This window comes from Corvus brachyrhynchos, unplaced genomic scaffold (genome assembly GCF_000691975.1).
Source record: "Corvus brachyrhynchos isolate BGI_N302 unplaced genomic scaffold, ASM69197v1 scaffold334, whole genome shotgun sequence".
Classification (NCBI taxonomy): domain Eukaryota; kingdom Metazoa; phylum Chordata; class Aves; order Passeriformes; family Corvidae; genus Corvus; species Corvus brachyrhynchos.
Genome location: NW_008238316.1, coordinates 2,877,244 through 2,890,494, shown reverse-complemented (window position 1 = coordinate 2,890,494; position 13,251 = coordinate 2,877,244). Strand labels below are relative to the sequence as shown.

Sequence of the window (13,251 nt, the reverse complement as noted above, 5' to 3'; positions counted from 1 at the left end):
GAATGATGACAGGCAGCACCCAGCTGTGAGCAGGACAGAAAAACAAGGTGGGAGACATTGTCCTCACTTGGATTTGCCTCAGAAATCTGCCTGAAGAACACTCACTGTAGTCAAGACAGGACATGCTCCATACAGGCAAGTGACCTGGAAAAAGGAACAGACAATTCCTGACAGATGCTTCCTCACCAAAACACAGCAGGGCTTTCTCATGGAAGAGGTACCAGGCAGATAAAAGGGACAGAGCAACGTATTTCTCTCAAGAATGCATCCCTCTTGGGGAACACTTGGCTTGTATGAATCACTGAGACCCCACTGCTTTTAGGGACGTACAGCAAGACCCAGCACTGAAAAGCTGCCAGCCTGGGGCATCACAGCTTCTAGGTATTACCAGTCAGCAGGATATAGAATGACAGCATTCATCTGATCAATCAGAAAGAACTTTTTGGTTAGCAATGCAGGCAGGTTCAGAGGAGCATTACACCCATCTCCCATAAGCAGTAGGGCATAAAAGTCAGGTTGATCTCTAACTGGTGCCAGCAGAGGATTAAAGTAACCAAACCCCATGACACAACTTGTTTGACCTCTGACTGCTCAGAAAAATCTTATCTGGAAACAGTGTGGGTAGAGAATTCACTCACCACGTGCTCTCCCATCACCAGGGCTGCTCTGCAGAAAGGCCACATTTCCCTGTCCAGAGGGGTTATTCATTGTGGGTGGCAGGAAGTCTGACTTCAGTATTCCAGCTCTTACATCAAGAAATTATTTCACCTTAGAACATGCTCCGAGACACTCTGGACACACATGGAGCCTGACACTTGGCCTGAAAGGACACAAGCACTTGGTGGAACACCCTGACAGCCTGACCTTGTAAAAGGAACTTGTCAGCAAACATTTTTCAAGGAGCAGCTCATCTGTGGCAGCTGCAGCAGACAGGTTGTCAGAACAACCTGTAATTACACAGGTACAATTCCTGTGTTCAGCCTGAGGCACTGCTCGAACAAACTGAGCTACCCCAGCCTTCAGCTCCCACCTAAATCTTGCTCACTTTTCAACCTAGCAACAGATGGAAAGCTGATACAGCATCCACTGGTCCCTGTGCTCAGCTGTAGGCAGCATCCATTATGTAGAGTCCCACTGCCTCTATCCATGGAAATACTGCAAAGGGACAGGACACAGAAGTGCTACTAGCATATTAAAAAGAAGCAGAAAACCAGGAAAGATGAGGTTTGGGATAGGGACAGAAGCAAAATCACACATCATATGATAGTTAAGTACGGCTGCTGGGAGTATGCAGCATGGAGGACAGCGAGATTAAACTAGAATATATTCCAAAACTGTAGCAGGTAAGGTTAATAACCCTCATCAATTAAAAAAACAAAGGAAATCTGGTCTGAACTAATTTAGATTACCATCCCTGCAGCCACTGGGTATCATTACTCCTTTTTCCCACCAAATGACAAAGACTTTACTGGAAATCACTCGTTTTCTGTTTCCTATCTGTAACAGTGGTCAGGTAACCTATATAATTTCTCGGAATGAACTGAGCTTTACCTTAACTTCCCAGCCTTGTACCCTTATGAGTATCCATCTGGGAGCGCTGACCCACTTAAGGAGAGGCTCTATTTTTTTCCCCCCTTCCCTGCCCTTTTTTTGCCACCTTTTTTCCTGCCCTGCTATTTTTTTGCCCTCAATATAAATACCTCAAATGATAGAAGCAATGGGGTTTTCCATTCAGTTTAAACCTTAAAAAATGACGGACAACAGAGATTCCCTGTCAATTTAAATGTAAAGATGATGAAAATGGATAGCTTGCTCTCAATTCAAACTGATAAAAATTAAATCATAAAGGTTTTCCCTTCTATTTAAACAAGAAAATGGGGTTTCCCCACCAATTGATAATAAAATAATGGAATAGGCAGGGTTTCTTTCAACTGATACCCCTAATATTGCAGGTGAATGAGGACTCCCCCAGCTTAAACACAGACAATAAGGGAAAAGGAGGGTTTCCCCTCAATTTAAAACCCTTCTTCCTTCAGGGAAAAAAATTTCTTTTCTGGGGTGACTGAGGAGGGATTGAAGGCACTGGGGAAGGACGAGGAAGATGAAAGGAGAGAGGGAAAAGATCTCACTGTACCCCATGTGCTGCCCCACCTGCTCAGGTGCTGCTTCCCTCACCTGCTCCTGCTTGGCCCAGGGGTCGTCCCTCGGCACCTTCCTTGAGCCGTGCTCCACACTCAGGTGCTTCCCCAGCCCCTACAAGATGCTCTCACCATTAGTCCTAGAGATATCCCCAAAATCACCTACAGAGCGTGCGCCCATGCAGCCTCAAAAGCAGCTCTGAACAGGGCCCGCCCCCGTCACCCTCACTGGCCACACCTGGGGCTGTCCCGCCCCTCACCATCACTCTTGTCAACCAGTCAATCTCCCTGAGGGGCTGACCCTGCCTCTCAATCATTCTTAGTCCCACCTGTCAATCAATCTGACAGGCTGATCCCACCTGTCAATCACTCAGTCCTGCCTGTCAATGCCCTCACAGCTCCCATACCCACAAAAGCCTCAAATCCCAGCTCATATAGCCCTGACAGCCCCCAAAGACCTCACATCCCTCCCTGGCAAGGAATTCTCCTGGGGGAATAAAGAAAGCTGGCAAAAGAAATCCCCACCTCATCTCTGCCAGAACAGACGCTCTTGTGTTCCAGTCCAAGGACATAAATGGCCACAGGGAGTGCAGCTCCTCCTGCAGCCTTCGCAGCATCCCAGGGGATCCTGAGGTGGTACAAAGGGCCTGCCCTGACTCCCACGGCTATGGAAAACAAAATCCAGCTTCTCATGAGAATTAGAGAAGCAGCACGAGCTGTGTAAACATTCCTTAAAAATGCTTTTCCACCACTGCAACTACCACGTGCCTGGAGATTATTATTCCTGTGCTGGAGCATTGGAAAGGAGGGTCGGGGGCAAGTGTCCTTCAGGGAGGTGATCTGGGAGGCTGACATCCACTTACTCCACAAGGATCCCAAAACCAGTTAGTCTGCAGGAGAAGGATTTGAGGGCTGCTGACTCCTGAAGCTATTCCATAAAACTTACCAGTGGGAAGAGTGGCAACAGCCAAACTGCCCAGGTGTTCAGGAGAGTTTTAAGAGGTTAAGGGGTCTCTGTGTCCCCTGGGGTTAATTTTGACCTCAGAGATGGAAGATGAAAGAACCATTATTTGTTTTCCTGCTTGAAATGTACCAGTCAACAACTACACTGTTCACAACGGGGGCTGCAGGGGTCAAGGCACAAACAAGAAAACCACATGTCTGGGAAGGGTCAGGAGCTCTGGGATGAACGAGGCTATACAAAAGGCAGATGCTCAAGTGAGCAAAGTGAATAAATTGTGTTGGAATGCAGAGCCAGTTAAACAACTTCGGAATATACTCCGATAGCAATCCGTTGAAAGGGAACCCCACTGCACTTGTCTTCCCTAATTAATTCCATCGGGCTTCCTTCACTAAAAATACTCTCAAAATTAAAAGCAGAGATGCCTCGTGTGTTACTTCAAAGCAGGGGAAGAGGCAGCATGGAAACACTTATTCTTCGATGGCAAACTCTCCTGTGAGCAGTTCCAGAGTCCTGAGGGTCACCACTGTGAAGCTGCTGAACAATTGGAAATAGCTGGAATGAGCACAGCCCCAGAGAAATCACAGTCCCACTGCTGGAAAAGCGAGATTACCCAAGCAGCAAGATCAGCTCAAGTGTTTCCCAAAGAGCAGCTTTGTTCTGAACCTTAGCTTAGGAGTTTTCCTCACATGCTACAAGAGTCCTTCAATCTATTCTGACCTTTTGCATAGCACAGGCCACACGACAGTTAAATGTGATCATGTTCTTGAAATGCAATTCTTTCATATAAAAGTGGAGAACTTTATGTAGTTTCAGTGTTAATTATGTTCCCTGTTCAAACATAAACCCTTTCCAAGGTTCAAGGACCTGTTTTCCACCAACTGCTCGTTATCCTTGTCTAGATTCAAAAACTTCCGTTAATCCCATTTTTCCAGCACAGATTTGTCTGAGTCTGCAGTCCACCTCATCTCTCAGTAGTCCAAATTCTTTGAACTTTAGCAGAACCTTCACACTTCCCAACTCTTTTTGTCCATCTCTAATCCACGTCCAACCTGCCAGTACTCTCCCTGAACTGTTGACAAACTAAATTACACAACATAAATTACAAACTAAATTACACAACATCAACGGAGAACACTTGATTAATTGTTGAACGAAAAAAAAAAAGAAAAAAATAAAGAAGCTGATTTGGACCCAGCAGGACTGTCCTTGCTATCTGTAAATCAGGAATTTATACCTATTTCACTTCAAATTATGTTGCTGAAACTAAAGTTGTCATATCAAAGGACAGATTTTTCATTCCATGGGAAAGCAACATGCTGCATGCCTTCTAGCCACATTTTCACTGAAAAAAACCCCAAAACTGTTCAGCCTGGGCTCACATACAGCTACTGCTGGCATGATACCAACATTCAGCAATAATGGAATTCAGAAAATGACCAATTATGAAAATGTTTTCACTCCAAGAAATTTTGATACTGCACTGAGGAAGCTATGCATACCTCAAAAAGAAAATTCAGTAATCAAGTTGTATTTCTGTTTTTATCGAAATAAATTTAAAAAATACTTCTGGCCAATATGTACATATTTGCTCCAGTTACTCTTTAAATCCTTCTGCTTAATAAGGAACAGGCTCTTACAGTAATTATCAGAAGTTCTTACAATGCAGCATTGTACTTTTGGGAAGGATTAAATGTCTCCTGAACATCTAACCAGTGCTCCCAAATCCATGAGACTCTTCCTGTAACATGGCATTTCCCCACCTCCCCCTGAAGGCAGCAGCATTTTCAGAACAAGAACTGCTTTCCAGATATTGAAACCACTTAGCAACGGGTGAAAGGACACTTTAGAAATGTGGCAAATTGGATCAATGATTGGAAAAATCAAAGAGAGGTTTTGCAATAAAAGTTTCATTTGAGTCATGACATCATTTTTCAGTTTTCTGAAAATGTGTTAGCACTGGGAAAATCTCATTTCCATTCAAGACAGAGTCCGAACAATAAGCTTTTGCAGGTAAATGCACTTTGCATTTCTGAAGTTACACATAATGAACAGAATGCTCGAAATTAAAACCTTTGGCCTCTTCTTCCACATCCTGCTCATCTGTCTGTGCTTCATTTCCCCATCCCCATGTCTTGTCAAAAGTCTCACTGCGTTGCTCAGCTGCTCGAGCCAGTGTGATCTGTGTTTTCAGGTAAATACACCCCCATGCTCTGTAAAATGTTCGAGGTGGGTCCTGCCAGGCCAGCCTGGGCACTGTAGGACTCAAGCAGGTTTGCTACCAGGTTCATGTCCACATCCACCGGTGCAAGCTCAGCATCCTCAGCTCCAGAATCAGGGCCAGCACTCTCAGATGTGGCTGCTTCAACAGAACTTGCCTGCAGCGAGTACAAAGAGAAAGTTTTATCAAATTGCATGAGCAGATTTAAGGAAAAAAAAAAAAAAGGCAAACCACAAGAGAAAAGAAACAAAAAACCAGTTCTGCAGCCAACAAAGTCCAGTACATTCCAGAGTCCTGACAGACCCATGAAATGCTCACGCCAGCTAAAAATCATCACTGCCCATCACACAGATTAAGTTCCAAGGTAAGGACAGAAAGTGTTGCTGAGTCCTGGCTCAGCTTCCTATGGGAGCAAACTACTACAGGAACTCACAAGTCAAGCTGCAGCTGCTTGCCCTACTACTAAAAACAGGGAAATAAAAGTCTTGGAAAAGATATGCAAATTCAAAGCTTAGGTAAGCTTTTGTTTGGAAAAAATGTATTATGGTGCAACTACAGCACACTTTGCTTGCACGTGGGAAGGTTCTGATCACACTACTCAGAATGGGCGCTTCCAGCATATCTCCTGTTTCAAAATTACTATGCTACAAATCAGAGCTCAAGGCATACTCACCCCTCTCTTCTTGGTGGTGAAACTTTTACCAACGTTGGTCTGTGCCAGTTCACGGTCCATCTCATTCATGTACGACTTGAGACTGCCTACAAGCTCCTCAGGAGACATCTTCTGGTCCTGCCTTTGATTTCCAGCATCCAAGTCTTCATCATCCCCATCTGAGAAATCAAACTCCTCCTCTTCATCCAGATCATCAGAATCCAGCTCCTCCGAGTCAGCCCCTGGGTATCATTTTGTGTCAGTACAACAGCAAAGAAATCAGTGCAGGGATTTGTTTCAAATAAAGAAGCAATCTCACCTAAAATTCTGTCCAGTGCTTTTGTAAAAGAATCCACATCAAAGGTAACATGGGATTCATCAGATGACCTGAAATATAAAAATATTTTAAAATAAATAAATAAAGCTTTTATGCTTGCATAAGCGTGACACAGGCACAAGCCACGTGGATTTCTCTCAAGCCAGGACTGAAATTGGGACAATTGAACTTAGAAGCACCCGGAAGTTTGAAGCCTGTAGGGATTAGACATGAAACAGTGAGTGTAGGAATTCCTGGAATGACAAGAGAAAAATTTTGAAGATCACAAAATCAAACGGAGTGACAGAGAGCAGCTCAGCTTCCAGCACTTTAACCTGCACCAGTGTCAGGGCGGTCACCAAGCTGATTTAAAAGCAAGTACATGTTCACTGCTATGGGTTGTTTCAGGCCTCTGCACAGCACAACACCTTCAAACTCTCATTCTCTGCATCACAGAATCAACCCAAGGGCTGCAGCAAAGTGCAGCATTCCACACCAGACCCCAAAATCAAAGTGCTACTACCATGGCATTTCTGCTCCTTCGTGTGAGGAGACTTTGGACACAAAAGCCTTCATGCTCTCAGCAACTGTTTCCAAGTCGTATTTTTGCTCTTCCTCATTTGTGGAAGGAAGGGACTCATTTCTTGCCTCCTTCAGCATCTGATCCAGAGCATCTGGTGTAATATCCAGCCAGCTGTCATCTGAAAGCACACAGGACAGATCTGTTATTCTGCACACGCCTGCTGGCCTGCAGGGCTCAAAGCAGAGGACTGAGAGGACTGCAACCATTCTGCAGCTCATTTCTGCACTGTGAAGTTTTTGTGCTGGTCCTGGGTCACAGACAGCATAAGGCAGCAAGAAGCCGAGAAGAAGAGAGTGGAGATTTCGTTTCACTACTTGAAAACTGCTTTGCATGCAGCTTCAAACTAAGAGATACCATTCTAGTCACTGAGAAGCCTTTGGCCACTAAATGGAGGAAGAAAGGCTTACTCTAAAAAGGGAGAGCCAATCCAGAATTTGGTCTTAATGAAGGTTGGACTGGCTCTCCCTTCACAGCTGTCAACATTCCCCTTCTCCCCCACAAATAATCATTTGTAATAGGAGTAATTCCCCTGCATCCAGCTCACCATCCTCTGGAGGAAGAGAAGCTGCTTCTCTCTCAAATTCCTTCAAATCAATGGATGTTGTCTGTAGCAGTGTCAAGATTTCATCACCTGGGCTCACTTCAACAGAGCTAGAAGAAAAAAAATTCAATTTACTGGAATGGATTCAACGGGATCACATGCTTTACATTCAGGTTTTCACTTGAATTCTTCATTCTTCCTTCTGTGCAAACACATCAAAAAGGGAAATTAATCTGGGGGAAGTCCTAGAGTACTGTACAGGGTATTGGCCAAAACAGGACACAGTCAGTCCCTGCAATTCCCAGCTGATGGCTCCAAAGCCCATTCCTCGTGGCTCCTTATGTTTATTTTGCCTTGGTAAATATGAAGACTGCCAGATCCCAAACAGCACAGACTGGAAACTCAAAAAACTAACAGTCAAGATATTATGAGCTGGCAAGGGATCAGATAATTTTGTAGTGATTTACTTTTTGGATTTGATCTTTTGGAGAAATCTACAGCCAGCTGCCTGTCTTGAGTAAAGGAGACAGATTACTCTGTATTTATTATTCACTGGGACTGCTTTTCAATGAAGCTTTTATACACTTTCTACAGTCAACCAAGCAAATAATACTTTTCAGTCACCTCTTAACCCACTTGGAAGAGCTTAGCATTTCACAAAACCAAGATAAATAGTTACTCAAGCAAGAACTTCTACTAGTGGAGTATTCTAGAGGAATTAGTACTTGTATGTCCTGGCCACAGCACCAATGTTAAATGTACAATGGAGAACAAGGGTTCAGGTTTTTTGTAACAAGGATTTTAAAGGTAAGTTAAAAGGATTTGTAGGCATGGTGCATGACACTCGTGAATTTCAAGTAGATCTTACCCTTCTGGGGCAACAGATTGCTGGAAGTGATCTTCTGCCATATGCAACAGTTCCAGGTACTTTGCAGATCCTTCCATTTCTCCCTATTTAATGAAAGTCACAGGCATGAATCCAAACAATTCTCCCTCCCCTTCCTCTCCACAGTCAGGCTTCATAAGGATGACTCTTTGTCACACAGAAATGCTGAGAAAACCAAAACAAGTAAAACCTCTTTGCCATGTACACTTGGAACTGAATACAGGAAAATTCCTATATTTAAAGTATATTAAAGTATATTAACCTAAGAATTTCAATAGAGCTGTCCAATTTTATAACCTTCAAGTAAGTATTCAATTCATGTCCAATTTTTAAACTGAAAATAAGTAGTCAAAGGCATCTTTAAAAAAAACCCCACAAAACCCCACCAAAACCCCCAGAACTCACAAAAACCACACACACATAAAAATTACACCTGCATGGGCCCACACAGGTCTGTGGTGTTATGTACAGATCTTGAAGAATATTTAATTCTAGAGGCATGCAAATGAAATGCAAACCAGTGAAATCAGTTACACCTCACACACCCTATGGTAGTTTTCTTCATTCAAGTGTATTTCTCTCCTTCCTTTAGATGAATGAATGAATCTCCAAATCTTGATTTTTCCTTTTTAATTTCCAAAATAAATTACTTTCAAAGGGGAACAAACTGCACGTCTCCTTTAAAGACATTAATTCATTTTACACAGAGATAAGAATTCAAGTTCTTGCTCTGCTGCAACTACTTACACAAGTTCAAGAGCTAAAATGCATCTTTTCTGGCATGTTTAAAAGCCACAGACACACTGCCTCACCTTGAAATAATCTTTTTCCTTCAAGCTCCTGAGGAATCTCTCCCACAGAGGACCACTTAACACATTTCTCTTGGTATCAGGAGCTACTTTACTGCTCTTGGAGCACAGAATTTCAAAGCCATGAGCCTGTACATAAAAGATGCAACAAGAAGAGGTTCTCAAGGTGTACGGACTTTGCTCACATTTTTCTGGACAAGCAGGCAACTTCCAGACAAAGACCCATTTCCTGGACATACATAAAAAGGCAAACTAAGTATAAAATGCATAAAAAAATCATTACCAGTTTCATGCCCAGTTCATAGGCTCTGTACTGAGGATGAGAGGGGGCAGGCAGGGTGTATCCACTGCGTCTGTCTGGAACAAACTTCTGCTGCACCAGCTGTGCATATAAACACCGAGTGAAAGTCACCTGGAACAGCCAGAGCAGAAAAAAACACTCCCTGCAGTGTGACTGTGTTGTGGACAGGCATCAGATTCCCACCAGGCTCACTGAATTGTGTTTTAAGGCACCCATTTTACAGGCAATATCTGAGACTGCATTCAAAAGATACCTTTAGATAGATTTTTCTGATACATTGCTTTTCAGGCCTTACAAAGTATGCTCCAAATTGAAATCCCCAAGCAAATATGAACTTTTGTCAGTCTAAATACACTAGGAAAAATCCTCAGGATTCTGCATTCACATCAACAAGGTGTATTTTGTATTTTTTAAAATAAAATTTGATTAAAAGCTGGGATTTTGGAAACAGTCTAGAAGTCGAAAATTTGACTCTAAAGCTCCTTTTCAGGAGTCTAGAGGTACAACTCTTAACAAAACACATCAGATAAAACACTTCATAAAAGCTTTCACAGAGCTGTGTGAGCACAGCTGAGAAGGTGAAAAGCCTTGGAGTGAAGCACTGGTTAGGAGCAACTCCTCATGTTGGCTGGCAGTGCTGTCAAACTGCTCTGATCACACAGGGAGATCAATTTACGCAGCAGGCATTTCAGCAGAGGAACTATTATCATAACCTCTGGTTTCAGACACAGTTCCCTCATGATCAGCCCTTTGAAAGCCCAGCCACGTCAATCTGAAGGCAGAGACGCTATTAATGTAATGCAATGGAAATTCATCCCTCCACCCAGCAGGAAAAAAAAGACAAACCACCAGAAAACACGCAGTTTGAAGTTCAATCTATGCGTTTATACCATTGGCCACAGAAGCCTTGTCAGATACAGAACCGAATTAAGTGACAAGTTGCTTTCGAAGAGCACTTACCGGGCCATCACAGGCTTTAGAAGAGCACTTACCAGGGCCATCACACGCTGCTCTGCAGGGAAGGTTCTGAAGGGGCGCCGACACGCCCGAAGATCGCCCGGATCCCGCAGGTAGAAGGCCTGGACTGCCGCAGCCACCAGGGACGGGCGCTGCCTCAGCACGGCCACAATGCCGGCCGGGAGGAAGCAGCGGGCTCGGTGCAGCGAGGCCTGGATCTTCTCGGGATACCTGAACAGCAACAGAGTGCACGAAGTGCAAGTTAAACCACTCCTTTTTTATTATGAGGCCTATTTTCACTTTAATATTTACCCGTATTATGGGTCAGAAGATTATCCTGAAGTTAAAACTTGGCCAATCTGATGCCTAGAATGTCTGTTTCTGTAATAGATTTATATAAATGTACCCGGCTAATAAAACTGAATGCCCACGTGGGTAAGATGAGTCACTGTGAACTCAACCAACATATTCAGCTATGCAGTATTCTTCACCATATTCTGTAAAAGATATGCTGTCAAATCCTTGCAAAAAATGAAGTACAGGGCTGAACACAGCTGTGACAAGCTGAAGCTCTGAAAATCCTCCTGGTTCTACATTTTAGCTCAAATCCTCTTTTTCCTCCTGCACAGGGCTCCTAAAAGATCAGGGAACTTTCAGGTTTTTTAGTATAAGAAGAATGTGAAGGAAGAGTAACTCGTCATTGCCAGGTGTGGAATCATAGCAGTGAACCAGTTTCAGAGCCCTCAGATCACAGCCTACAGGACACGGATCCCACTCCTTCCAGGAGGGCCACAGAAAAACCTCCAGCTGCTGGTTTCTGAAAAGCAACCAACTTTATCACATCTATGGGGGAAATGTTTAAACCCCAGACAGCACAGAATCAAACCCCACAGGTGCAGAGGGCCAAAATAAAGCACCCACATACCCATCGATGCGTTTATTCACTGCAGCCCTGATGGGCTCTGCAGCCAGGAACTCCTCGGAGCGGCTGGACAACAGTGCCAGTGCCTGTGGGATTGTGGGGCAGGGAGCAGAGAGGTCACAGTCCTGCTCCGGAGTCTCCGACAGCGGGATGATGTGCAGCTCTCCTTTGTAAAAGAACACCTGGCAGGCAGCAATGTTCTCATCAGACGGGGTAAGAACAGTCACACACCGGAAAATTTCATTTCATACACAAATGCATGTGTTTAAACACAGAGAATATAAAGTACAAATAGAGAACCAACACAGGAAGCAGCATAGCTTTTTTAAAAAAGTTATTTGAGATGCCAGAGACCATGATCCAACCAGTAAAAACCCCTATTTTAACTGCAACAAGTTTGGTCAAATTATTTTGTTTCCTTAATAACAATAATACCAAGTTTCTCTTCAACTAGAGAATTGCTTCAGGAGAATCAGCATAACCTAGCTGCTTAAGAACATCACAGGGACTAAAAAGCATTATTTCAGGCGCTACATGTGACCTCTGCTGGTTCCTGATCCTAAGAAAAGCCCTAAATGCAACATTCTCAACTCCCTCACGCAGTCCGTTCCCTCCAACAGAAGGAAAATATGAGTCTGATAGTTCACATTTGCAATCAATTTTTGTGCTGTGTTCCATCCCTTTTAAGAATCCTGGAGTAGGGGAAAAATAATTAAACAATTTTTTGCTAATGACCAAGTTAATTATTTCCATTTTAATCCACTGCCAATGACATGACTACTAGCAACTATCCATATCCAGGTGAAGGTGTCTGCTCATTCTTTCACCTATACCAGACTCAGACTGAAACCTTGTAGAGACACCAACACTCCAGCCTTGAGCATTTCCTACTCTGAGGGCAGCAAATCCTCTTGCCCAAACACTCCAGAATATGGTAAAAAAAAAAAATTCCAAGTAGCTCTAGCAGAGCTAGGAAGTTCAGGTGGATACAGGAGTGCTCCTGAGGAGAGCAACAGTAAGGGACAGCCAGCACTCTGGATTTTCAGAGGCAGTCAGACCACTTGGCTGGAGGCACAAGAGAAAACTCCAGCTGCTCCATAAAAGGCCACTGTGGCCACCTTGCCCACTGTACAGAAGTTTTACTCACCCTGTTTTCACTATTCTCAGGATTCAGCCACTTTGGGAGAAAATCAGCTGCTTCTATCAAGAGAAACTCTCCATCATTGTCATCAATCCTGGCCAAGGAGAAATTGGTTTCTTAGCAGGAAAAGCCTTGCAAAGCACAACAACACACTTCTGAATCCATGTCTGCTGGGGTTTTTTTAATATTCACAGAACCACAGAAACACTTAGATTAGAAGGGACCTTAAATATCATCTGGTTCCAACCCCCCCTGACACAGGCAGGCGCCCCTTCCACTAGCCCAGGCTGCTCCAAGCCCCGTCCAACCTGGCCTTGGACACCTCAAATGTGTACGTGATGGGGAAACACCTCCAAGGATGGGGAATATTTAGCCAGGACCTTCAGAGCATAGGCACTGCCCCTGGGCACCCCTCCCAAAAAAGCAGCTCAGCAGGACCCGCTGTACCTGGCTGCCAGCCCCGGGAACTCCCTGGTGATCTCCCGGACCAGGTACACAATGAACCACTCGTCCTCCACGTTATCCCCGAACAGCGTGGTGCCGCCGATGTGCGCCGGCGTCTCGCCTGGACGGGGCAGAGAGAAGAGAGGCGCCTCAGCAACCCCATGCGCAGAAACAGATTGCCCAGACAGGGTGCGGAGCCTCCCTCACTGGGGATATTCCAGACCCAGCTGACAAAATCTTGTGTCGTGTGCTCTGGGATGACCCTGCTGGAGCAAGGCGGTGGGACCACATGCCCGCGGTGGGCCCTTCTAACCTGACCCATGCTGTGACACCGTGAGTCTGTGAAGCCCCCGGGTCCCCCCTCACACGTCCCCGGCTC

The 13,251-nt window shown here is 44.5% G+C and overlaps 2 protein-coding genes across 4 annotated transcripts in view; one reads left to right on the top strand and one right to left on the bottom strand.

Moving 5' to 3' along the window:
• Positions 1 to 4,622: 4,622 nt before the first annotated feature.
• Positions 4,623 to 13,163, bottom strand: ECD (ecdysoneless cell cycle regulator). Its single transcript, XM_017733792.1, has 13 exons — positions 13,159 to 13,163; positions 12,876 to 13,070; positions 12,435 to 12,522; positions 11,291 to 11,469; positions 10,401 to 10,596; positions 9,391 to 9,519; positions 9,111 to 9,236; positions 8,281 to 8,363; positions 7,416 to 7,522; positions 6,812 to 6,989; positions 6,292 to 6,359; positions 5,994 to 6,214; positions 4,623 to 5,477 (listed from the first exon to the last, which is right to left on the bottom strand). Exons 1-13 carry the CDS (start codon positions 13,161 to 13,163, stop codon positions 5,259 to 5,261), a joined length of 1,794 nt encoding a protein of 597 aa, XP_017589281.1. The 3' UTR covers positions 4,623 to 5,258.
• Positions 13,034 to 13,251, top strand: part of FAM149B1 (family with sequence similarity 149 member B1) — a 12,218-nt gene continuing 12,000 nt past the window's right edge. For 2 of the 3 annotated variants that reach the window (XM_017733784.1, XM_017733783.1), the window contains exon 1: positions 13,038 to 13,205. In XM_017733784.1, the coding sequence (XP_017589273.1) occupies positions 13,162 to 13,205 (44 nt within the window). In that variant the 5' untranslated portion in view covers positions 13,038 to 13,161. Of the gene's footprint in view, positions 13,206 to 13,251 lie in introns of all 3 variants that reach the window. The other variant, XM_017733785.1, reaches the window with a different exon arrangement.